Source organism: Stegostoma tigrinum, chromosome 18 (genome assembly GCF_030684315.1).
Source record: "Stegostoma tigrinum isolate sSteTig4 chromosome 18, sSteTig4.hap1, whole genome shotgun sequence".
Lineage (NCBI taxonomy): Eukaryota > Metazoa > Chordata > Chondrichthyes > Orectolobiformes > Stegostomatidae > Stegostoma > Stegostoma tigrinum.
Genome location: NC_081371.1, coordinates 31,875,562 through 31,902,055, shown reverse-complemented (window position 1 = coordinate 31,902,055; position 26,494 = coordinate 31,875,562). Strand labels below are relative to the sequence as shown.

Genomic DNA, 26,494 nt, shown 5'->3' with positions numbered 1-26,494 from the left:
AGTGGGCATTTTGCACACATTGGGAGGGTTTGTTTCCATACAGATGACCACTAGGTAAACTCACCAGAGGATGGCTAAGTAACCTTCCAGGTGATGGTTCTTCTTGATGGACATGCCACATCCCAACGAGGGAATCCCCTGCTGGCATCAACCTTTGTGACAAATACGCCAACATGCTCCAAGACCACCCACCTTTTGATCTCCTGAACCTAACTTCTTCCCCCTCAAACATGACCGCTACCTTCATGGCTGTTTCAGGATCTTGTCCCAGGGCCAATGAAAGAATAGCAATGCAGTTCCAAGGAAGGATGCTCTGTGGCTTGGAGCGCGATCTGAAGGTAGTAGTGTTCCCATGCTCTGATGTCACTGCTATTGTGGTACAGGACCCAGGTTTGCAAACTGCTGTTGAAGGATCCTTAGTAAATTGTTGCAGAACACCATCTAGATGGTTTTTTTGCAGCATGTGCACCAGTGGTGGAGGCAGTAAACGTTTAAAGTGGTGAACGTAGTGCTAAATAAGCAAGCTGTTTGGTCGTAGAAGGTGCCAAGGCTCTTAAATGTTGATGAAGCTGCACTCATTCAAGCAAATTGAAAGTATTTCATCACAGTTCCGATGTGTGACTTGTCGGTGGTGGAAAAGCACTGGGTATCAGGAGGAATGCTGCTTCAAAACTGTGCAACCACTTGGACATACAAGAACACCTGTCAGTCTAGCAAGCATCTCTTTCAAGACTCAGCAAGCTCAGTTAGTGTTAAATGATGTCAAGCACTCTTGGTGATGGATACGAACGCACACAATGCAGTGTACATCCTGTGCCCCTAGTTCACTTCTTCCAAGTGGTTTTCAACGTAGAGGGATATTGGCTTATCTTCAGAGGGAGGGAGGGCAGTAGTTGATCAGTAACAGGAAGATTCTCTATTAGATCTGATGTCCTGAGATTTCATGGGGTCTTGAGTTAAAGCTATAGACTCCCAGATCACACCCCCCCCCCCCCTTGATTTGTATCACTGTGCCACAACGTTTGGTCTGTCCTGTTTGGTGGTGGTGGTGGTGGTGTTGGGTGGGTGGGGTGGGTGCCGAGTAGTGGAGGTGGTACGCAGTATGAGAATGTAGTAAACAGGACTTTGCACATTTTCTGGGCATTCAGTTTCATCCTTTTTCATGGTTTCATACAACTGAGTGACTTTATGAGCCATCAGAGGACAATTAAGAGTCAATCACATTGGTATTGAACTGGAGAATACAAAGGCCAAAATGGGTAAGGATGACAAGCTTCCTTCCCAATGAGCAAGGTGAATCTAATTTTTTTATGACAATCTGACAGATTCATTACCACTTTCACTGGCATTTGTACATCTAGTTTTGTCTTTGTAGCAGCATTAAATGAAGATCTATTCTTGTGAAAAATGCTGAAAATATTGTTATTTTACAAGGACAGAGTGTGTTAAGGGGCATCTTGTATAATTATAGCAACTAAAAATATTTCAGTCTAATGGGGGCTTGATAGGGTTGGCATGGTGAAATTGTTCCCACTGACGGGGTAATTTAGAACAGGCTCACGGATCAGGATAAGACAACAATCACGTGGATGACGAAAAGTTTCTCCATTCAAAAAGTGGTGATTTTTTTGTCATTCTTTTTTATAGAGATGTAGATGTTCTTTTATTGAATACCTGTAAGATTGAGTCATATTTTCAGTTTCTCAGGGAATCAAGGGAGATGGGAAGCGAGGATCAGCCACAATTTTATTCAACAGTAAAGGAGGCATGATAGGTCATATGGTCTGCTCCTATCCTTATTTCCTACATTCCTAGCCTAAACTCTTGGTCCAAACTCTATAAATAAAATCCTTTTCATACAGCACACTTGATTCATAGTAACTAAAAATTGGGAGTTACATTTGTCCTATTGTCTATTTTTGCCTAGAAACTGACTTCCAAACATTTAATGCACAGATGGCTCTACCATGGGTTTTCAAGGTCACTACAAGCCCATTTCTTCCTTATGGCTCAGGGGCGAATCACTATCTCCCACATTCTCTTGTCATTGCTAACTCTAAAATTAGGTGAGAGTTGGCTATCCATAAATAATAAGGCTGATCTTGGAACATGCTGCAAGACTGAAGCAATGAACTTCCAGCAAACATCTGTTCATTGCACAGAAGTCCCATGGCTTCAGCAGTGGGACTGGAAAAAATCTCTAAATGAATGTTAATTAAATAAGTTGAAAGATAAATGTCAATGTTAACATTTACCCCAGTTGTAGTTTAAAACTATTCTTTCAAATATGTTCTCCCACTTTTATACATGACCTAATTCAAATGTAAACAATATTTATTGGCTGAAAGTCAGGATTTTAAATGGTTCTACAACTATATATTCTGAAAACATCTTTATGAAAATGTGAGAGTCGTCAAAGACTATTCCAACACACAGGCATATGTGAAAGAACCTGCTATCTTCATTAACAGCTGTGCTGTTTTTCCCAAAGTATCCATTTTCAAAAAGTGTTGCATAAAGAATGCTTCTTAATAAGACCTCTGCGCTGTACAATGCAAACAGAACAATGGATAATAAAATGTGAGGCTGGATGAACACAGCAGGCCAAGCAGCATCTCAGGAGCACAAAAGCTGACGTTTCGGGCCTAGACCCTTCATCAGAGAGGGGGATGGGGAGAGGGAACTGGAATAAATAGGGAGAGAGGGGGAGGCGGACCGAAGATGGAGAGTAAAGAAGATAGGTGGAGAGAGTGTAGGTGGGGAGGTAGGGAGGGCATAGGTCAGTCCAGGGAAGACGGACAGGTCAAGGAGGTGGGATGAAGTTAGTGGGTAGCTGGGGGTGCGGCTTGGGGTGGGAGGAAGGGATGGGTGAGAGGAAGAACCGGTTAGGGAGGTAGAGACAGGTTGGACTGGTTTTGGGATGCAGTGGGTGGGGGGGGGAAGAGCTGGGCTGGTTGTGTGGTGCAGTGGGGGGAGGGGACAAACTGGGCTGGTTTAGGGATGCAGTAGGGGAAGGAGAGATTTTGAAACTGGTGAAGTCCACATTGATACCATATGGCTGCAGGGTTCCCAGGTGGAATATGAGTTGCTGTTCCTGCAACCTTCGGGTGGCATCATTGTGGCAGTGCAGGAGGCCCATGATGGACATGTCATCTAGAGAATGGGAGGGGGAGTGGAAATGGTTTGCGACTGGGAGGGGCAGTTGTTTGTTGCGAACTGAGCGGAGGTGTTCTGCAAAGCGGTCCCCAAGCCTCGTTTTGTGATCCTGAGATGCTGCTTGGCCTGCTGTGTTCATCCAGCCTCACATTTTATTATCTTGGAATTCTCCAGCATCTGCAGTTCCCATTATCTCAGAACAATGGATAGATTAGGGTGTTCCAAAGTAGTATACAAAAAAGAGATGCTTCAGGTTATATTGATGATAAACAGTGCTATGGATGATAAACTAAAATTGTTAGCCAGACTCTTAAGAATAATCATGAGATGACATTCCACATTAAGCAGAGGTTCACCTGCACATCTGCCAATGTGGTATACTGCATCCACTGTACCCGGTGCGGCTTCCTCTACATTGGGGAAACCAAGCGGAGGCTTGGGGACCGCTTTGCAGAACACCTCCGCTCAGTTCGCAACAAACAACTGCACCTCCCAGTCGCAAACCATTTCCACTCCCCCTCCCATTCTCTTGATGACATGTCCATCATGGGCCTCCTGCACAGCCACAATGATGCCACCCGAAGGTTGCAGGAACAGCAACTCATATTCCGCCTGGGAACCCTGCAGCCATATGGTATCAATGTGGACTTCACCAGTTTCAAAATCTCCCCTTCCCCTACTACATCCCTAAACCAGCCCAGTTCATCCCCTCCCCCCACTGCACCACACAACCAGCCCAGCTCTTCCCCCCCACCCACTGCATCCCAAAACCAGTCCAACCTGTCTCTGCCTCCCTAACCGGTTCTTCCTCTCACCCATCCCTTCCTCCCACCCCAAGCCGCACCCCCAGCTACCTACTAACCTCATCCCACCTCCTTGACCTGTCCGTCTTCCCTGGACTGACCTATCCCCTCCCTACCTCCCCACCTACACTCTCTCCACCTATCTTCTTTACTCTCCATCTTCGGTCCGCCTCCCCCTCTCTCCCTATTTATTCCAGTTCCCTCCCCCCATCCCCCTCTCTGATGAAGGGTCTAGGCCCGAAACGTCAGCTTTTGTGCTCCTGAGATGCTGCTTGGCCTGCTGTGTTCATCCAGCCTCACATTTTATTATCTTGGAATCTCCAGCATCTGCAGTTCCCATTATCTCTGATGAATCTAGCTGATCTTTTAAAGGAGACAACAAACATGATAAGTCGGAGAATGCCTGTGAATGTTAATGATGTAGTTTCCCAAAAATCAAGAATCCACATAAGAGACTGCTCATAAACATAAGAATGATTGAAACTGAAGGCAAACTATTGACTTTCCAAGGGATCTGGTTCGGGGTTCAAAGACAAATTACAGCAATAATGACTATGTACATAAATAGACATCATGTGACTATAATGGCAGCCCCAGGGATTTGTACTGGGGCCTCTGATTTTCATTATCATTACAAATGACATGGATAAATGAATTGAAAACTCTAAGTTTGCTTGTAAAGCTAAATTAGCTGGCACAGTACATAATGTAGATCAGAATAGAAAGATTCAAAGAAGTATTGCTAGATTAACTCAATGGGCAAAACTTTGGCTAGTGCAGTTTAGTAGGAAAGTTAGAGGTCATCCACCTTAGATCCAAGAAGGGCGCATGAGAGTGTTTTACAAATGATAAGAAACTGGAATATGTTTGTGAGTGGAGAGATTTGGAGGACAGTAGTGGCATCACAGAAATATCCATGGAGGAATAATCCAGAGACTCAGGTCATGAGGATATGGGTTCAAATTCTACCACAGCAGCCAGTAGAGTTTGAACTTTATCAATAAATCTCAATTTAAAAGCAGTTGCCAATGACCACAAAATGATCAGAAAAACCTTTCTGGTTCGTTGACATTCTTCAGGGAGGCAGACTGATGTGCCTTCATGTGATTCTAGACCCACAGCAACATGTACCTGAACTGCTGGGTCTCTCTGTTCTACAACACTACCCAATGCCCTACCATTGATTGTATAAGTCATGCCCTTGTTTGTTTTACCAAAATGCAATACCTCGCATTTGTCCAAATAAAACTCCATCTGCCACTCCTCAGCCCATTGACCCAATTGATCAAGACCTCGTTGTATTCTTAGATAACCTTCCTCACTGTCCACTAGACCATCCATTTCAGTGTCATCTGCAAAGTTAAAACCATACCTCTTATATTCTCATCCAAATAGTTTATATAAATAGATAAAGAGCAAGCAGAGGATGTAATACATTTTGATTTTCAGAAGGCATTTGATAAGGTACCACATGCCAGACTACTTAATAAGAACCTGTGATTTTAGATGTAGTAGATTAGCATGGAATAAGGATTGGCTAATTAATAGTAGACAGAATAATGATAAGGCGGGTTTTCAAGATGGCAACCTGTTAATTAGTGGGGTGCTGCAGGGATCACTTCTGGGACCACAACTATTTACAATATATAGTAACGGTTTGAATGAGGAAAGTGAATGTACAATAGCCATGTTTGCAGATGACACAAAATCAGGTGGGAAAGCAATTGGTGAGAAAGGCAGAAGGATCTCCAGGATGGCTTTGACAGGTGAAGCAAGTGGGGGAAAGACTTGGAAGGTGGAATCTAATGTGGAAAAATGTGAAGTTATGTACTTTGGCAAAAGAATTGCATAGCTGAATATAATTAGGAAATGGAGGAACACTGCACAACAGAATGATTTAGGTTTCCTCATGCATAAATCACTGAAAGCATACAAGTTGGCTAGCTCATTTGGATAGGTGACTAGCGCGTGATGAAGTATAAAGCTAACATTGAGGGTTGCTGACTGTGGCAGTTGATAGAGGCCTAACTCCTCACTTTATCCCACACTTGTGGAATGATTATCTCAAGCTACACAAAACCAGTCATCTCTCTCTCTTACTATCTCACTCATGGATAGAGATCCCTGTGATCCTTCATGGACTATTGCTCCTTACATTTCTATTGTATAGGGTGATATGATCAGGCACAATCTGTAATAAATCTTTGTTACACCCTGTCCAAGGCCATATCTTTCCTGATGCACTGTACTCAGATTTGAATGTATATGTGGTCAATCCAGGGCTCTGTACAACTGTAATAAATCCCATTTCTTCGTAGTCCAGCCTTATTGAATCACCCTTAGGCTGGGACTTCTTTCATTGGAGTGTAGAAGGTTGACGGGCAATCTTATAGAGTGTGATAAAGTGAATACAACTTAGCTAGCTCATTTGGAGACTAGAGCATGGTGAAGTATAAAGCCAACAGTGAGGGTTGCTGACTGTGGTAGTTTATTGAGGCCTGACTCCTCACTTTACCCCACACTTGTGGAATGGTTATCTTGGAGTGGGAGTCAAAAAATGAGGGGGCATATTTTAAGGTGAGAGGAAAAAGTTTTACAAAGGACATGAGGGGCAACTTCTTTACAAAAAGAGGTTCGTGTGTGGAATGAACCATCAGAGGAAGTGGTGGATTCAGATACAGGTACAACATTTTAAAAGTATTTGAGTAAGTACACAAATACGAAAGGTTTAAATGGATATGGGCCAAAAGCAGGCAAAAGGAACTAGTTTCGTTTAGGAATTTGGTTGGTGTGGACTAGTTGGATCAAAGGATCTGTTTGCATGCTATCCTCGGTGTTTTTTCTACTCAAATAATTCTAAAGTTAAAAGGCATGATGTTCTCTTCACAAAGTTATGCTGACTCAACTTGATCATATTATGTATTTATGTATTATTTATGTATCATTTATGTATCATACGTGATCATATTATGTATTTCAAAATGCTTTGCTGTGACATTCTTCATAACAGACCCTAGCATTTTCCTAACAACAGATATTAAGTTAACTGGTCTATAGTAACCAGATTTTGTCTCCTTTCCTTTCTAAAGAAAGGTGTTTCATTTGTAGTTTTCCAATCCTCTGGGACTTTTCCAGAATCTAAGGATTCTTGGAAGATTATTATCGGTATATCCACAGTCTCTACATGTACATCTTTTAACATCCTGGAGTAATATTATTGACCTTTAGCCCCGCTCATTTCCCTAGCACTTTTTCTCTAGCGATATTTATTATATTGATTTTCTGTTTTCCTTTTGCCCGTTGTTTATTTAGTAATTTTGGAATGCTATTGGCGTCCTTGGCCCATTCAGGCAGTGCTTCCATTTAACCAAACATTTTAGGAGTGCAGGGAAGTGGTTTGGCAGATTTCAAATATTGGAAGATATCCACAATATTTTATGACCCAGAAAAAGTTAATTTCAAAACATTTTTATCTTTGTGGATCCATTGGGCAATATTTCTTTGGTATGCCTCTCACCACACCACCTCACAATCTTGCTTTGCTCTTGACTGATAATATCATGTTGAACTTGCAGCCATAAAATCTGTACATTAGTTTGCTGATGCGCAAAGCTGATTCTGGTCTTCTACATGCCAACTTCATTGCACCATATGACCTCTAACCTTCAGTCAGGTTAAGGCAAAGACTTTATGGTTAAAAACTATGAGCACATTAAACCATTGACCCACAGAAACAACCGAGGAAATAATTATTAACTGGACTAATTGTCTGCTCTCTGTAGCTGACAAAACAGCAACGTCAGCTTTCCTGCTCCTAAGATGCTACTTGGCCTGCTGTATTCATCCAGCTCCACACCTTGTTGTCTTGGATTCTCCAGCATCTGCAGCTCCTACTATAACTTAAATCTTGCTTATGCTGTGAATAAGGATAAACAATTTAATAAATACCATTAAAGGCAAAAGTATTATTTCTCCAAAGCAATAGTGAATGAGGTTTCAATTGTAAGATTGATACATTCATAAAGTGAAATCCATTTGCCTGTCATTCAATGAAAACCGAGGTAGTGTACAGTTAATTTTACCGTAAGCACCCCCAATACATGAAAGTATCTACAGGGAGCAGTAGCTGGAGAAATTCGAAGCACAAGATCTAAATTTTAATTAATTAATATATATAATGAAAATCATATACTCTTCCCAACCTGTAGAGGAGCAATTGTTCCTCGTGTCGCTGAAGAGAAAGTATTGTTAAAAAAACGAGTTTTATCCATTTATGTTGGCATTAACACTAGTTTACCAATTTACTAGCTTAAAACTCGACAGTTCTAAGGCAATATTCATGAAAAAGTACAAGTTGATTCCACGATCTAATCACTTCATGCAATTTACTACTGTTTTAGAATGAATTGCGTGTTTAAAAAGAGACATGCGTGGTTTGCACATGACCCTGTATATGTTTTAATTCAATACAGATTTTGATTTTTTATATTTTAAAAAAGTGCTTCCAGCGCAGAGATCATTTGGCGGTATTACTGTTCCGAGGCTGCGTGTGTGTCCTGAAGCTTTAAGCAGCGGAAAAATAACTAAACGTCAAGGCTGCAGGCGGAAGTTGTGAGCAATCATCTGATACGGAGAGAGAGAGAGATATCAAGTGATTCGGCTGCCACATGCAACATGGCTTCCTGGTGGGTTTGGCTAGCGATTTGGATGTACTTGTTGGCTCTGCTGCCCGGAGCGCAGGCTTTGGACGGAGGGGACGCGGTGGCACTGCTGCTGGGGTTGGCTCTCAGTGTGGTAGGAGTCTGTGCGTGTCTAGGCTGGTACTCTCGGAAGAGAAACGCGCAACTCTGAGAGCGGGGCAAGGAAGGAGGAAAGAAGCCAGAGTCTTTCCAAAGCAGCAACAAGCAAAGGGTACCCCCCCGGTCGCGAAAGCCTTATTATCCTCAGAGACACAACAATCCTCCGGAGAGAGAGGGAGGTCACGCCGGAACAGACGGAGACACGTCTTCTTGGGTCTTACAGACTTTTTTTTGCACCAGCGCCGTGAGAAGTTGCCTGTTTGATTGCTCCTGTTGGCGCGATGCTGAGCCCCGTCGCACGCACACACACACACACACACACACCTTGTGTCTTCCCCAGGACCACCAGCTGCCCATTGAGGAGCATCCAACTCCATCCTCTTCGGAACCACAGTGCGAGGGAAGGCTGCACTAACCAAGTTTTACAACCCTCGGGACGTTTCTGAAAAGCTTCAGTGAAATTGTACTTTAATTATTTCCCCACCCAAAAAGAAACCACTCCGATTTTTGGAGCGCCAAACCCAAAATGAAACACGGAAGTTGAAGTTAAACGTGCTCGCTTTCTCCCGGTCCGCACTCTGATGCAAACGTCGTCATGTTTCTGAGCAATTGTGACACTCTTTCCTCTCCCTCCGTTGTTGCACCAAATCGTTAAAGTAACTTATTTCAAGCAGTAGACGTTTTTTAGGTTTTGGTTTAATTTTTTCCATCCTTGTGTTCCTGAATTCGGCTTCGCTTGATTATTGCCACCTAGCGTCGTTTCCCTTTGAAAGGGATGTTCGTCATAAATGCAGTTCCTTGTTTGTGTTCTCTGAACATTTACCCTCCATCACTCTCTGGACTTCTCACCGGCTAATGTAGAGAAGACATTTGGTTCATCCAGCAAACTAATACAATGATTGGGAAATGGTAATGTGTGATTTGTATCAACTTGGATTTTCATAAGGACATCATAATAAATAACTTTTGATGTCTTGATTTGTGCAAAATGAATTTTAAAAGTTGTAATTTATTTATTGACTGGTATAACACACAGCAGTCTTAGTCTGTGTTCAATAACTGCAAGTTAAAGATCAACACCACTTTGTAGCACCTTTCTACAGTTGGGTTGCTTCTGTAAATCTTAATTGCCAAAATGAAAATCAAAGCCCTTTGTACATTTGAGATCATTTTCAGTTTTGTTTGTCTCCATTCCTAGTAGTAGTTTGTTCAGTTGCTTAGATGAAATATAGGGGTTGGTTTAGTTCAGTTGATTGGATGCTTGGTTTGCAAACTAGTGTGATGCCAACAGTGATAAAAGAAACTGCAGATGCTGGAGAATCTGAGATAACAAAGTGTAGAGCTGGATAACACAGCAAGCCAAGCAGCATTAAGATGCTGCTTGGCCTGCTGTGTTATCCAGCTCTACACTTTGTTATCCCGTGATGCCAACAGTGTAGGTTCAATTCCAGCACCAGCTGAAGTTACCACAAAGGATTCTCTTTCTCAACCTCTCTCCCCACCTGAGAGCTGGTGGCCCTCAGATTAAATCACCACAAGTCATATCTCTCTCTCTCTAATGATCTGGTAAGACTGTGGGAACACAATTTTTTTTAAAAAGTGAAGAACCAGCTGTGTAGTAAAAGTAACAGAAGCCCTGGAGTTGTGCTGAGATCCCAGTTTGAACAAGATGAATTCTTATTTAGGTAATTTTTATCCTTATTGAAACTGAAAGTGCCACCGGATAGTGTTGACAAAACATTTTTCACTGTATTTTCAAGATGTATGTAACAGTAAATAAATCATTCATTGTTCAACGAACTGATGAATCCTCTCAACATCCCTCATTTTATATATTGATTACAGACCAGGCTGAGAGCTGAAGTTGATCTAATCAAACAGGCTGAGCACTATTTGGGTCTGCTTAGAGAACTGCTAACAATCAAGCGATGGCCAACCCATTCACTGTGAAGGCTGCTAACTTTGAAATGTAAAAATCTTCCTCTTGTCATCGGATTTTATTTTTTAAATGTGTCGTGCAGCAGGTATTAGCAGTTAGTGGCCTTTGACATTGTTATATCATGGCAATGTAGTTAAATGACAAATTTGAGTGGGTGGAGGTGAAACACCTTAAATACCCTGGATGTTTGTAGGTTTTGTATGGTTTTTCTGCCTGTTTATATAGATGATACAAACATTAGAGCAGTTCAATGAAATCACTTACGCTTGTTTATTAGTAGCCCCAAAGCTTCCTTGAAATGATATTTACTTTGCACTGTGAATTGGACGTGTTTGTTTCAAGCTTTTAGGATCAATTAAACTTGTGATAGGTAAGGACTGTCAAATTTATAAACTAGGCCTGCAAAGTTGTTTCAAAACTTTGAAATCAAAGTCAAATGTGAAATTTACTTAGGCTGCACTTGCTGTTTTTTTTAGCTTCCAGCTTGATCTTTTTTCTTCTTGGTGCTTCAGTGACTGTTATTTCTGAACATGCTGCATCATGAAATTCATATATCCTGTGGGTTATTTGTAGTGCACAATGCATTGACATTGTATTCATGATATGTACTAGATTTTATGAATTATGCACACATCAAAAATTGTGTTCAAGCAATTGCATTTTGTATGTATATACATCTTAAAATGTTGTGCTGTGCTAAGTGTATACCAAAAGATACACCAGATTTCCAAGTATTAGCAAACTTAGTTTAAATTTAATCACTCAAATTGTTGCACGTGCCAGTCGTTGAATCTTCACTGAAGATTCCATCTTGTCAAAAAAAAAGGGTGTTTTAACTAGCCATCTGCTGTGGTGATGTTTTGAGTCATGATGGAACAGAAATGCAAAACTATACCTATGTTTCAGTGTCATCATTCCTTTTGGTGTATTGAGGTCTGTGTAACTTCTCCCCTCAAGCTGTACTCTGGGGAAGTAGTGGCATAGTCACTCGACCAGTAATCAAGATACCCAGATAATGTTCTGGGGACCCGGATTCAAATCCATGTCTGATCCATTGCATTTGGTGAAATCTGAATTCAATAAAAATCTGGAACTACTCCAATGATGAACATGAAACCATTGTCGAATGTCATAAAATCCCATCTGTTGTCTTTACTGTAGTCTAGCCAACATGTGACATCATGACCTACAACAATGTGGTTTTAACTGCTGTCTAAAATGACCTAGCAGGCCGTTTGTATCAATTGCTAGAAAGTTTTAACAATGAGTGAAACTGGACCTCAATTAAGGTACTGGAAATGACATCAGTAAACACAGCTCACCGACCCTGCAAAGACCTCCTTGTAAACATCTAGGGGCCAGTACAAAAATTCAAGAGCTGTCTCACAAATCATTCAAATGACAAAGTCATAGTCATGGAATGATACCCAGACAATACTGTCACCACCTGTGGTATGTCACGTCTCACTGGTAGATTGATTATACAGTCAGGGTAGTGATGGAAATGTCCTGGAGTCCTCAGTATTGCCTCTGGACCCTGTGAAGTCTCATCACATCAGATTAAACGTTGATAAGGAAATGTCCTAGTCAAGTCCTAAAGGACATTGCCTGTCACCAACCTAGTTCAGCAACAAGGACGGAACCAACATCAGGCAAACACACTTTACCTCGCCCTCTCAGCTTGTGTCGTCTAGCACCACCACTATGCTAAAGGGGACAGACTTCAAACAAATTTAGCAACTCAAGATGGGTATCAATGAGGTGCTGTGGGTCACCAGAAGCATGATTTACTTCCAACATATTGAGTAACCTCATGGCTCAGCATATGCGCCACTTTCCCCCAGTTTGATGTTAATGCTGTCAGCCCTGGTTAAATTAACAGTGCAGCAGGGCATGCCAGAAGCAGCACCAGGCACATCTAAAAATGAGGTGAAGCTGTAAAGCAGAAATAAGAAATTGCTGGAAAATCTCAGGTCTGGTAGCATCTGTGTGGAGAAAGCAGAGTTAACAGTTCTGAGTTTGTGCAATATGAAGCCCTGATGCTCTGAGCAAGATGCTATGCAGATACAGTGTAGAACTCAAGCGAGTTTTGCTGGTCAACTTTTTTCTGCTGTTGATAGATGAGGAGCCATTTTAAGTCAGCAAGAGGACACATGAGGCTAAGGCAATTTTGAAGTCCCTGATTCTTGCCTCAAGCTCTAATTGCATTTCAGTTTGAGCTGGAAACACCCAGCAAATGTGAGCATTCACATGCAAAGCGATTGAGGAAAACCATGAACCTCATGGTAAAACTAGATATTTAAGGTGCCTTGAAGCAGGAGAATGAGCAATTAATATTGCCAGAATAGTTGAGCTATGACATTGAGAGTAATGTGTGATAATGCCCACAAAATGCTGAGTGCTAGAAGGGTGAGTTGGTCTGGAGGCAGCATCAGGGAGAACATAGAAAAACTTGACTTTCTGGATCAAAAATCAAAACCAGCATCAACTGCCTTAAATTAATGATAATTCAAGAAAGAGCCAGATGCCAGCATAAGAATTTACACAATGAGCAGGGTGAGATTTCACAGTCATTGAGTTTCAATGCTAGTCTGGATGGTTTGCATGTTGTTGCAATGTCTGGTGAGGCAGCTGGTGCAGAAACAGGAGCAGCTCATGAAATTGCTGCCTAAGATTCAGCGAGGAGGATTGCTACTTAGCAAAACAACTTTTCAGTATTAATCAAATGTGGTGTTTTAGGAAACACATCTCCCCCAGAAATCAGAGATAGTAGGAACTGCAGATGCTGGAAAATCTGAGATACCAAGGTGTAGAGCTGGATGAACATAGCAGGCCAAGCAGCATCACCGGAGCAGGAAGGCTCACGTTTTGGGCCCAGAATTTCTGAAGAAGGGTCTAGGCCTGAAACGTCAGCCTTTCTGCTCCTCTGATGCTGCTTGGCCTGCTGTGTTCATCCAGCTCTACATCTTGGTATCTCCCCAGAAATCATATGTTTGCAAGCAGAGGAGACAGCATCAGATTTGAAAGCTACCAAACATCCCCTGATTATATTATCCTGGAATGTGGTGGTTTTACTGAAAGGAGCATCTGCATTTCATTTGGTGCTCGAGTAAGAAAGCCTGGAGAATGGGGTTACTCTTTGAGGAATGATTCACTCTGTCTGCCATCCCACTTGAACAGAATATTGTACTGTTAATGTTAAGTACCTTTTCTACCAGTAGACACAACCTTATTGCTACAACCCATGGATCAGGGAGCAGTCGTGGAATTCTAATTCAATCAAAGGAGTGAATAAAAATTTACTGATGACCATGAAACCATTGTCGATTGTCAGAAAAATATCTGGCTCACTAATGTCCTTCAGGAAAAGAAATCTGCAATCTTCACTTGATCTGGTCGGTTGGACTGCAACGTCTGTTTCTATGCTACATGGCTCTTCTGACTCTGTGACTCCTGACCCACAGCAATTTGATTGAATCTTAACTGCCCTTTGAAATTGCCTAACAAGTCATGCAGTTGTAACAATTGCTGCAAAGTCTCAACAAAGAAATGAAACCAAATGGCCCACCTGTTACTGACCTAGGTACTAAAAAGACAATGACAAATACATTTCCCCCAACCCTGCAGAGTTCTCCTTACTAACATCTGGGTTCTGGTGCCAAATCTGAGACAGCTGCCTCACAGTCTGGTCAAGCAACAGCCTGACAGTAATACTCATGGTATCACACCTTACAGACAATGTCTCAGTTAACATCATCACCATTGTTGGATATGTCCTGTTCCACTGGCAGGACAGACCCAGCAGAGGTGACAATGCAATGGTATACATTTGGGAGGGAGTTACCCTAGTAGTCACCAACATTGACTCTGGACCCCATAAATTCTCATGACTTCAAGTTAAACATGGGCAAGGAAATTTTCTGCTGATTACCACTGATTATCTTCCCTTGGCTAATGAATCAGTACACCTCAATGTTGAACAACACTTGGAGGAGGCACTGAGAATGACAAGACAGCAAAGTATCCTAGGCCACAGAATTCTAATGTCCATCGTCAGCAGTAGCTCAGCAACGGCAGTACTGATCAAGCTAGTCGAGTTCTAAAGAACGTAGCTGCTAGACTTGGTCTGCGGCAGGTGGTGAGGAGACAAACAAGACAGAAAAAAAATAATTGACATCATAATTACCAATCTGTTGATGCAACAGTCCATGACTGTATCAGCAAGGGTGACCACCGCACAGTCCTCTTGGAGACGAAGTCCCACCTTCACATTGAGAATATTCTCCATCATGTTGTGTGGCACTAGCACTGTGCTAAATGGGATAGACTTCAAACAGATCTAGCAACTCAAGACTGGGCATCCTTGAGGCTCTGTAGGCTAATGACAGCAACAGAATTGTACACCATGCACAATCTGTAGCCTCATGGCCCAGCATAACTCCCATTCAACCATTACCATCAACTCAGGGGATCAACGTTGGTTCAATAGAGTGTGCAGTACAGCATGCCAGCAGCAGCACAAGGCATGCCTGAAAAGGAGGTGTCAATCTGTTAAAGCTACCAAACAGGACTTCTTGCATGCCAAATTGCATAAGCAGCAAGTGACTGACAGAACTAAGTGATCCCACAACCAACAGATCAGATCTAAGATTTACTATCCTGCCATATCCAGTCATGATTTGTGGTGGACAATTAAACAACCCACTGGAGGAAGAGCCTTCACAAATATTCTCATTCTCCATGATGTAAGAGCCCAACACATCAGTGTAAAGATAAGACTGAAGTTTTTGCAACAATATTCAGCCAGAACTACCCAATGGATGATCCATCTTGACGTGCCCCAGTGATCCCCAGCAACACAGATTCCGGTTTTCAGCCAATGTAGTTCAAGTAGAGGCACTGGATACCGCAAAGACGATGAGGCCTGATAACATAACAGCAATAGCACTGAAGAGATAGTAGGAACTACAGGTGCTGGAGAATCTGAGATAACACGGTGTGAAGCTGGATGAACACAGCAGGCCAAGCAGCATTATAGGAGCAGGAAAGCTGACGTTTCGGGCCTAGACCCTTCATCAGAAACAGGGGATGGGAAGGGGGCTTCTGAAATAAATAGGGAGAGAGGGGGAGGTGAATAGAAGAGGGATAGAGGAGACGATAGGTGGAGAGGAGACAGACTGGTCAAAGAGGTGGGGATGGAGCCAGTAAAGGTGAGTGTAGGTGTGGAGGTACGGAGGAGATAGGTCAGTCCAGGGAGGATAGACAGGTCAAGGGTACGGGATGAAGTTAGTAGGTAGGAGATGGATCTAGGCCCAAAACGTCAGCTTTCCTGCTCCTATAATGCTGCTTGACCTGCTGTGTTCATCCCGCTCTACAACTTGTTATCATCAATAGTACTGAAGACTTGTGCTCCAGAACTTGCCACTCATCTAACCAAGCTCTTCCAGTACAGTTGCAACATTGGCATCCATCCAACAATGTGGAAAATTACCTGGGTATGTACTGTCCACAAAAAGTAGAACAAATCCAACCCAGCCAATTACCGTGTCGTCAGTATGCTCTCAGTCATCAGTAAAGTGATAGAAAGTGTCATCAACAATGTGATCAAGCGACTTCTGCTCATTGACACCCTGCTAGGGCCACTCAACTTCTGACCTCATTACAGCTTTGGTTCCAACATTGACAAAGAGCTGAATTCCAGAGGTGAGGTGAGAGTGACAGCCTTTGATATCAACACCACATTCGACTGAGTGTGGCATCAAGAGCCCTGGCAAAAATGGAATCAGTCGGCATCCAAGAAAGCTCTGTGCTGGTTGGAGCCATACTTGACATGTCGGAAGATGGTTGTGGTTTTTGTCATCTCAGAGCCAAGATATCTCTGCAGGAGTTCCTAAGGATAGTGTCCTAGGTCCAACTATCTTCAGCTGCTTCATCAATGACCTTCCTTCCGTCATAAGGTCAGATATGGGGAGATTCACCAGTGATTGCACAATGTTCACCATCATTGACGATGCTTCAGTTACTGAAGTAGTCCATATTCAAATGCACCAAATTCTGGATAATATCCAGGCTTGGGCTGACAAGTGACAAGTAATTTGGTCACATAAATGCCAGACAATGACCATCTCCAATAAAATTTTTGATTTGATTTGATTTATTGTCATGTGTAAGTAGAGTGAAAAGCTTTGTTTGCGAGCAATACACACAGATCATGGTAAGCAAGGACATACAGATATAAGAAAAGTTAGAGTAAGATCTGCTGGAGGGAGCTCGCAAGGAGTCACCTGGTGTTGGCACCATCTTGAATCCTAGAAAATCGAACAACCGTTCCTTGACATTCAGTGGTGTTACCTCACTTAAATCCCCAGTATCAACATGCTTAGTGTTACCACTGATCAGAAGTTCAACTGGACTCACCACATAAACGTAGTAACTACAAGATCAGGTCAGAGGCTAGGAATACTACAGCGAGTAAGCCACCTCCTGACTCGCCAAAGTCTGTCCATCATCTCAAGGCACAATTCAGGCTTATGATTGAATGCTAGTCATTTGCCTGGATGGGTGCAGCTACAACACTCAAGAAACTTGGCACCATATAAAATAAAGCAGCCCACTTGATTGGCACTGCCTCCACAAGCATCTACCCCATCCACCACTGACGCACAGTTGCAGCAATGTGTACTTCCTACAAGATGCACTGCAGAAATTCATCAAAAATCCTTACACAGCACTTTCCAAACCAACAACCATTTCCATCTTAAAGGATAAGGGCAGTAGATATATAGGAACACCATCACCTGTAGGTTTCACTCTAAGCCACTCACTATCCTGGCTTGGAAATATATCAATGTTCCTTTGTTGTTGCTAGGTCAGCGTCCTGGAATTCCCTCCCTAATGGCATAGTGGGTCAACCTACAGCACTTGGATTGCAGTGGTGCAAGAAGGCAGCTCTCCACCACTTCCTCAAGGGCAACTAAGGATGGGTAACAAATGCTGGCCAGCCAGCGACACCCACAACCCATGAGTGAAAAATAGCAATATTCAAGGCCTATTAACTCCACCATGTTTTTTCCTAATTCATGAATGCAACAGACTGCAAGAATAAAGCCATCAATCAGAGAATTTTGGTATAACGGCAATATCGACAATATTGCTGATTCATAGGATGAAGTTATGTGTATGTGCCCAAAAACAGCAGGCAATGGTTGTGGCCTAAGAGAGCCAAAGGCCAAGATGAATCTCAGATCAATGCCTCTGGGGTACAACATAAACATGGCCTTGGTGAGGCAGACTGCTTTTGATGAAATGAATGAAGCTGATCTAATTTGCTTGAAACCCATGGAGAGGAATTGTCTAATTAGGTCTCACTGAGGAATCAATGAGCTGAAGATGAAGACTGTACTGAAAGACCACTGTCCACTTAAATTTTGACAAAGAAACAGCTGACAAGTTTTCCAACTTTTGGACAAGGTGATGGAAATTCTCACTGTCTCAGAGTAAACAGAAGGATCATTGATGCTATTAACTTTTACACAGAGATATACCCAGAAAAGCAAATCAGAACTTTTCAATTGTCCTCGGATAGATTTTTCAAAGCTCCTGGTAATCCTAGCCCTTCCTCTTATTAATTCCACCAAGAGTTGCATATTGTCATCAATTCAAAATCAATGTCTTCAAAAGATGTGTCCTCAAAAACCTAGTGACAGGAAGGCTGGTGCAAGAACAAAATCTTCCCCCAAGACAAAATGCCCAGCATTGAAGCTCTAAATCAATCAAAGCCGCTGAAAAGCTTTATGAATATGCTGCAATGTTTCTGAAAATGTCAAATTTCTCCAGCAACTTCTAGTAATCAAATAGATTGGGCGGTAGTACATTTGTGAAGGCACCAACACAGAGACACTAATCTTCCAAGCAACACCTGGCTATAAATACAGAGTCTGCAACTCATGCAGTGGATTCAGAACCCATCTGCTGGAGCAGAAGCATATCATCTTCAACCCAAGGGATTGCTCCTTGAAGATTGGTGAGTGTTCTCAAACTTGAATTTATATTATGTTTCTGCTATATTCACTATTTGTTTTGCAAGTTATTTCAGATAGGATTGCACAGTTCTGCACATGGATGATACAGTGCTTCAACTTTTGCTTTCATTTGCCCAGAAAGAAATGTCCTCTTGAACCTAACCCTAACTACAACATTGATTTTTATGAGAAGCTGCACTTAAAGTCTTTCCACTTAAAGTTGTGATTTTCAGGAATGTAACTCCAACTTTATTTGAGGACACCCTGTACTTGTGTATCAAGTGACATAAGTAATATGCGTCAGACAGAACTATACAATCCACAGCCAACTGATCAGATCTAAGTTCTGCAGTCCTGAACAGTTATGAACAATTAAACAACTCACTATATAAGGTGGTTTCACAAATTCCCCCCACTCTTAATAATTGGATGGCTTAGTATGTCAGTACAAAAGACAAACCTGAAGCAGCTTCACTCACTTTCAGCCAGAACAGCAAAGTAGCCAATCCATCTCAGTCACCACCTGAGGTTCCCAGCATCACAGATGTCAGCATTCAGCCAATTCAATTCATTCCACATGATATCAAGAAATGACCAAAGACACTTGATGCTACCAAGAGTGTAGACCCTGACATCATTCCAGCAAACGCACTGGAAATTTGTGCTGTAGAACTAATTGCACCCATAGGAAGGTGTTGCAGTACAGTTAGAATAGTGACATTTACTTGATAATGTGGAAAATTGTCCAGGTATGGCCTGTCCACAAAATGCCAGACAAATCCAACTAGACAAATAAATGCCCCATCTGTCTACATACAATCATCAAGAAAGTGATGAAAAGTGTTTTCAACAGTGCTATCAAGCAGAAAGTACATGCCAATAAGTGCTCACTGATACCCAGTTTGGATTCCGCCAAGCCCACTCAAATCCTAACCCCATTATAGACCTTTGCCCAAATGTGGACAATAGGGCTGAACTCCCGTGATGGTGACTGTCTTTGACATCAAGGCAGCATTTGACCAATCATGTTATTAAGAAGACCTGGCACAAAGGAACAAGGTTTCTATTGCTGGAGGTCAATTACCATTGCAGGAGTTTGTCAGAGTAATGGCCTCAGCCCAATCATCTTCTGATGCTTCAGCAGTGAACTTCCCTCTATCAAAAAGTCAGGATTAAATTTGTTCACTGATGATTGCACAATGTTCCGTACCATTTGTGACCCCTCACATGCTGAAACAGTCCATGACCCCAAAGCAGCAAAACCTGGACAACATTCAGACTTGGACTAGTGCTGTAACTACAAGAACAAGTCAGAGCTTGGGAATTCTGTAGTATGCAATTCACTTCCCATCTCTGAAATACCTGTTCATCATCAGGCAAGAGAATGGGATTGAGAATGGTATCAATCATGATTGAATGACAAGCAGGTGGTATGGACCAAATGGCCTAATTTTGCTCCTATATTCTAATGGTCAATCACATTAATAAAGGTCTAGAGACACATGTTGACGAGGCTGGGTTAAAACCACAGATCTCCTTTCTTGAAAATCATTAATGACCTAGTGACCTCAGAATCTACTCAAGCATTGGCCTGATACATGTTGATATTCATACTTAAAAGAGCCTACCTATGCCCTTTGCTCCTCCTGGAGGATGAGTTATTCCACTAGCAATACAGACCCATCAGTGATGTAGAAATGGTGGTTGGCAGGGACTGGCCCTAGAAGATATCGACTTTGCCCATGAAGTGTCGTGGCTTCCAGCCAACATGAACTGACTGCCACCTATTGCTTTCTCCGTCAGCCAATGAATTACTACTTCTCCATAGCTTAACACTGATTTTAGAAGAAAATAGAATATACACCAAATACAGGACCTCTAAATCCATTACCAAGAACAGCTCAGCTGTGAATCAATTGAAAGAGTTCTGATGGAAAGAGTTGTCAGACTGGGCCTGTAGTGAGTGATGTGAGAAATAACACAATGTAATTTCCTTGATCTCATCCTCACTAATTAGTTTATTTGTAAATGCATCTAGCCATGTCAGTGTTGGTAGACATGCCACCACACAGTACTCATGGTGACTAAGTTTTGTCTTCACAGTGCAAACAATCGCAATTGTATTATGTAGCACTATCACTGTAATTGGTGAAATAGATTAACAACAGAGTTGCAACTCAAAATAGGCATTCACAGGGAACTGTAGGTTTTCAGAAGCAGCAATTGTGTTTTGCTGCAGTGTGAACCTCACAGTCTGGCTGATTATCCACTGCCTTCTCCAGTTGTTCCAGTAATCCCAGATGCCAGTCTTCCGCCAATTTGATTCCATCCAGGTGCCATCAACAACCAGCCAAATGCATTGAAAAAACAACTGGATCTGGCAAACATTCTGGTTATATGATTAAAGTCCTGTACTTCAGAACTGGTAGTGTCATTTACTGAACTCCCCCAGGGCAGGTGCAATGCTGACATACAGAAATAGGGAAAACCAGCCTGTTATGTTCTGTTACCAAAAAAACAGAACAATTCTAATATGGTCAGGTGCCAAACGCATTCTTTACAAAAGTGGATGAAGGAATCATTAACTGTTTTACAGGCACTTATTAACTGACAGCTTGGTTATTGATGCTTAGCATTCTAAATCTGTCAAAACCATTTATCGATGTTTATGGATACCTATAAATGAACTAGAGCAGGATTACACCACTCAGCCCCCCAAGCCTGTTCCACCATTCAATAAGATCATGGCCTACCTGATTACTCAGCATTCCTGCAGAGCCCAATAACCTTTTTCTGCCTGGCTTATCAAGAATCAATCTACCTCTGCCTTAAATAGTTAAGGACCCTGCTCCACTGTCTTTTGAAGAAGAATGTTTCAAAGACTCACAACTGTCTGAGGGAAAAAAAATCTCCTTCTGTCTATCTTAAATGGGTGACCCTTTATTTTGCAACAGTGACCTCCCATTCTAGTTTCTCCCATAACAACAAATATCTTTTCCCGTGGACCCTGTCAAGACACCGCTTACGTTTCAATCACATAACCTCTTTCTCTTCTCAGCATCAGTGAATGCAAACCTGGCCTGTCCAACATTTCCTCATAAGATAACCATTCCAGGTATTAATCTGGTAAACTTTCTCTGAGCTGCTTCCAATGCATTTACATCCTTCCTCAATAAGGAATCCATTGCCATGCACTACTCCAGATGCAGTCCCAACAATTCCTGTACAACTGAAGCATAGCCTTCCTACAATCGTATTCAATTCACCTCGCAATCAACAACGACATTCTGTTATCTTTCCTAATTACTCCTGTACCTGCATGCTAACTATTCAATTGGTCTTATGGCAAGTGGAAGTTTCACCACCTATGTATCTGAAGGTTTGGTTCAAGTGCCATCTGACCTATGGTGTGCCATATCTTGTCCAAACAGGTTGATTTAAAACAAAATCCTTTACAAATCACGAGAAAACCCAGATCCCTCGGAATCTCAGATCTCTAAAATATTTCATCACTAATTGTTTTGACATAGTAACATGCAACTTAGGAACACAAATGAGCCAGTCAACCCCTTAAGGCTACTTTGCATTCAGTATGATCATGCCGATCTGTTTGTTTTGAATTCCACATTCCCATTTGTCACCAATAATTTTTGACTCCATTGTCTAAAAAAAAATCTGCCTCCACCTTAAAAATATTCAACAGCACCAGCCCTCCCCACCTTCTCCACAACCTTCTGAGGCAGAGCTCCAAAGTCACACTACCATCCGAGAGAAGGAAAATTCTCTTCATCTCTGTCCTAAAAGGTTGACAACTAATTTTTAATTAGTTCTGAACTAGTTCCTAGTTCTGAACTCACCTACAAGTCAGCCTTGTCAAGCGAATTCAGGACTCTCATCAAGTCACCCTCATTGCTCTAAACTCCTGTAGAAATAGGTCAAGTTTGTCCAACTTTCGTTCATAAGGCAGTCCATTTATTCCACACTGAAATCTCGTAAACCTCCTCTGAATTGCCTTCATTGCATTTTTTTTGTATACTTCTTTAAATAAGGAGACCAAAACTACATATAGTATTCAAGATATGGTCTTACTAATGCCCTATATAACTGAGTCATAACATCCTTACTTTTATGGTCAATTCCTCTCATTGTGAAGGATAGCATTCCATTAGCCTCTATATTTATTTGCTGTATCTGTGTGTCAAACTTGGGTTGGTTTAGCTCAGTTGGATAGATGGCTGGTTTGCAATCCAGAGCAATATTAACAGCCTGGGTTTAGTTCCTGCTCCCAGCCAAGGTTATTGTGAAGGATTCTCCTCAACCTGTGTTCATCCAGCTTCATACTTTATTATCTTGGATTCTCCAGCATCTACAGTTCCCATTATCTCTCCTCAACCTCCACCCTTTTTTGAGATGTGGAGACACTCAAATTAAACCACAACTAGTTGCCCCTGTCTATAATGAGGGAGCAGCTGTATGATCTGATAGGTTGATGGTGACTTTACAATACACCAATCTTATGTGACTCATGCACTAGAACACCTAAATTCTTCTGCATCTCAATATTCTGCACTGTTCTCTATTAAGATAATACTGTGCTTTTCTCTTTATTCTTCCTGCCAAAGCAAATCTACTATTAAGGATAAAGTAACAATGTACAATTTACACAATTCTTTGTGATCACACACAGCCAATATAGTTTTATGAAAGGAAAGTCATGTTTGACAAATCTACTGGAGTTTTGCAGGTATAATTATTACAGCAGATGAAGCACAACAGTAGATATAATATTCTTGGGTAAAAGGCACTCAGTAAGGTGCTACACCAGTGGTTAAGATAAAGATTCACGGAGTTTGGAGTAATATATTAGCACAGATAGAGCATCAGTTAACAAGTTGGCAGGCTGTGAATCATGCAGTGCTGCAAGGACCAGGGCTGAAATCTAATTTATTTATAAGTTATATGAATGATAGAGACAAAGAGGCCAAGAATAGTATCTTTAAATTTCTAAAAGATCCAAAGCTTTGTGGGAGTGTTAGTTGTGAGGAGGACACAAAGAGGCTACAAAGGGATATAGACAGGTTAAGTCAGTGGGGAGAAAGATGCCAGATGAAGCATAATGTGTGCAAATGTCAAGTTATTCACTCTGGTTGCAAAAATGGAAAACGAGATTTTTTTTTCAAAAAAGGGCGTGAAACGTGTAATTGTCGATATGCAGACAGATTTTAGTGCATTCTAAAAAGGGATGCTGAAAGTTAGCATTCAGCAAGTGGTTTGGAAGGCAATTGATATTTTGGACTTTATTGCAAGTAAGCTTGAGTAGAAGAATAAGAATTATTGCTAAAATTGTACAGGATTTTGCTGAGACCATTCCTGAATTACTGTGTGTAAGTTTGGCCTCCATGTTGTAAAAAGGATACATTGCATTAGAGGTAGTAAGGCAAGGGTTTTTTAAATTGGATAAAAACATTATTTTACAATGAGAAACTGAGTAAATTGGATTTATAATGTCTAGAGTTTAGAAGAATAGATGTGTTCTAATTGGAAAATGCAAGATTGTTAAGGGTATAGGCACTGTAAGATTATTTCCCCTTTGCTGGGGAGTCTAAAACATTGGAACAGTCTCAGGATAAGGAGATGATTATTCAAAACCAAGATGAAGAGAAATATCTTTACATCAAGTGTTGTGAATCCAGAGGTTTTTTTGTTGATGTCCCGTCATTAAATATATTAACATTGAAATAAACAGATTTTTGGTCCCTCAAGGATTCGAGAGATACAAGAACATGGGATTGAACTTGAGGATCATCCATGATTGTGGTGAATACTTGCCATGGATGGATTGGAATGAAGGCTTATCAAACTAATTCCTAGAATGGAAGGACTATCCTGTGGAGAAAGATTCAATACTCCAGGCTTTCATTCTCTGAAATTTCAAATAAGAGGTCACCTCATTGAAACATAGAAAATTCTTACAGTGATTGACAGGGTAAATGGGGGGATGGATGTTACACCTGATTGAGGGTCTAGACCCAAATGATGTGGTCTTTAAATTAAAGAAGGACGTTTTTTGAACTGAGATGAGGAATATTTTAACTCAGAGGGTGGTGAATCTTTGAAATTCTCTGCCCCACAAGACATTGGAGATTAAATTGTTGAATGGGTTCATGACTGAGATTGATTTCTACATATTAAATATATTAAACAATATAGGATAATGCCGGAAAATGGTTTTGAAGTCGAAAATCAGTCCTGATCTTACTGAATGACTCAAAGGGCTAAATACTTCACTCCTGCTCCTATTCCTTATGTTCTAATGAATAGCGGAGCAGACTCAATGGGCAGCATAATCTACTCCTGTTCCTTTTCTTCCTTTTCTTTTATTCTATGCTCTGACATAAACATTCATTCAATGATCATCTGTGTAATCTTTAGGATGTTCTGCAACATACTCAGAATGGCTACAGCACTGAAGTAGATAATTCAGCCAACACATGCTGTCTTTTTGCATGAGTAATTTAACTAGTCTAAGATCCCAATCCCTCTCATAACCCTGCAAATTATTCCTTCAGGTAATTACCATTACCCTTTTAAAGTCATGATTTAATCTGTCTTCAGCACCCTTTCAAGCAATTCATTCCAGATCACAACACTACACTGCATAAAACAATACTTATTTGCATGTCGCCTTCAATTCTTTTGGCGATCACTTTACATTTAGTGTCCTCTAGATTTCAATCTGTCTGTCAAATGGAACAGTTTGTCCCTACCCTTTCTGCCCTGCTCCCACTTAATTTTAAACACTTCTATCAAAGCAATTCTCAACTTTTTTCTGAGGAATGATACCCAAACTTCTCCTAATCTGTGGAATGATTCTCGTTGGACAAACTTTTAGCATAACAGAATTATCCTTCCTACCACCTGAAAAGTTAGTTCGGAATGTGCCTCCCCATCAACAATAGCAGCTCCATGGCCAGCAGTACTAAGCGGATGGAGATGAGACTTCTGCCTCACAATCCGGAAGGAATGGCCACAATCTGATTGGTTGGCAGGTCTCTTTTCTCTGCAACTCCAGCAGTAGTAATGGTCAAATTTACGAATACAAGCTGCCACCAAAAGCCAAGTCCCCAATAAGGTATTCAAAAGACCAGTTTATAGCAGTGCCTCTCAGCTGGGAGGGGAGATGAGATCTCTGGAGAGGACACCGTTTGCAGAGAAGAGGTCTATGTGTTAATAAAGAGGCCAGGGGAAGGGTGGACCACTTGGGGAAGAACTGGCCAGGGGAGTAGCTGATAGGAGCTGGTCAATACTTTTTATTTGTTTATAATGTATGGGCATCATAGGCAAGGCCAATTATTATTGCCTATTTGTAACTGCCTTTGAGAAAGTGCTGGTTAGGCCTCTTCATGAACCACCACAGGCCTTATGTACACACAGCCACTGTGCCATTAAGGGTGGAGTTTCAGATTGAAGGAACTGAAATAGATTTCCAGCTCAGGGTGCTTGTTTGGTGGTGGGGCAGGGTCATTATATTTGCATATCTTATTTTTCTGATCATGCTGATTTCTTTCCTTCTAGTCAGTAGAGATTGCAGGTTGGGAGGTGCTGGTGAATGAGAATTAGTGAATTGCTACAGTGAATTTTATAGATGAAGCACGTTGCTGCTATATATACCAGCGATGCAGAAAGAGAATGTTTACGTCCTGGATGGTGCTCAGTTTCTTGAGCATTGTTGCAGGCACACCCTTTCAAGCAACTGGAAAAGACTCCATCACACTC

At 41.6% G+C, this 26,494-nt stretch overlaps 1 protein-coding gene across 1 annotated transcript; it reads left to right on the top strand.

The window, feature by feature from the left end:
* Nucleotides 1-8,471: 8,471 nt before the first annotated feature.
* LOC125460901 (small integral membrane protein 30-like) lies at nucleotides 8,472-11,813 on the top strand. Its single transcript, XM_059652437.1, has 2 exons — nucleotides 8,472-9,667; nucleotides 10,604-11,813. The coding sequence occupies exon 1, from the start codon at nucleotides 8,634-8,636 to the stop codon at nucleotides 8,808-8,810; it is 177 nt and encodes a 58-aa protein (XP_059508420.1). The 5' UTR covers nucleotides 8,472-8,633; the 3' UTR covers nucleotides 8,811-9,667; nucleotides 10,604-11,813.
* The last annotated feature ends 14,681 nt before the right edge of the window (nucleotides 11,814-26,494 follow it).

Bases quoted from the DNA above. Each gene is read 5' to 3' on its own strand.
- LOC125460901 (XM_059652437.1), top strand. From the start codon at position 8,634: ATGGCTTCCTGGTGGGTTTGGCTAGCGATTTGGATGTACTTGTTGGCT.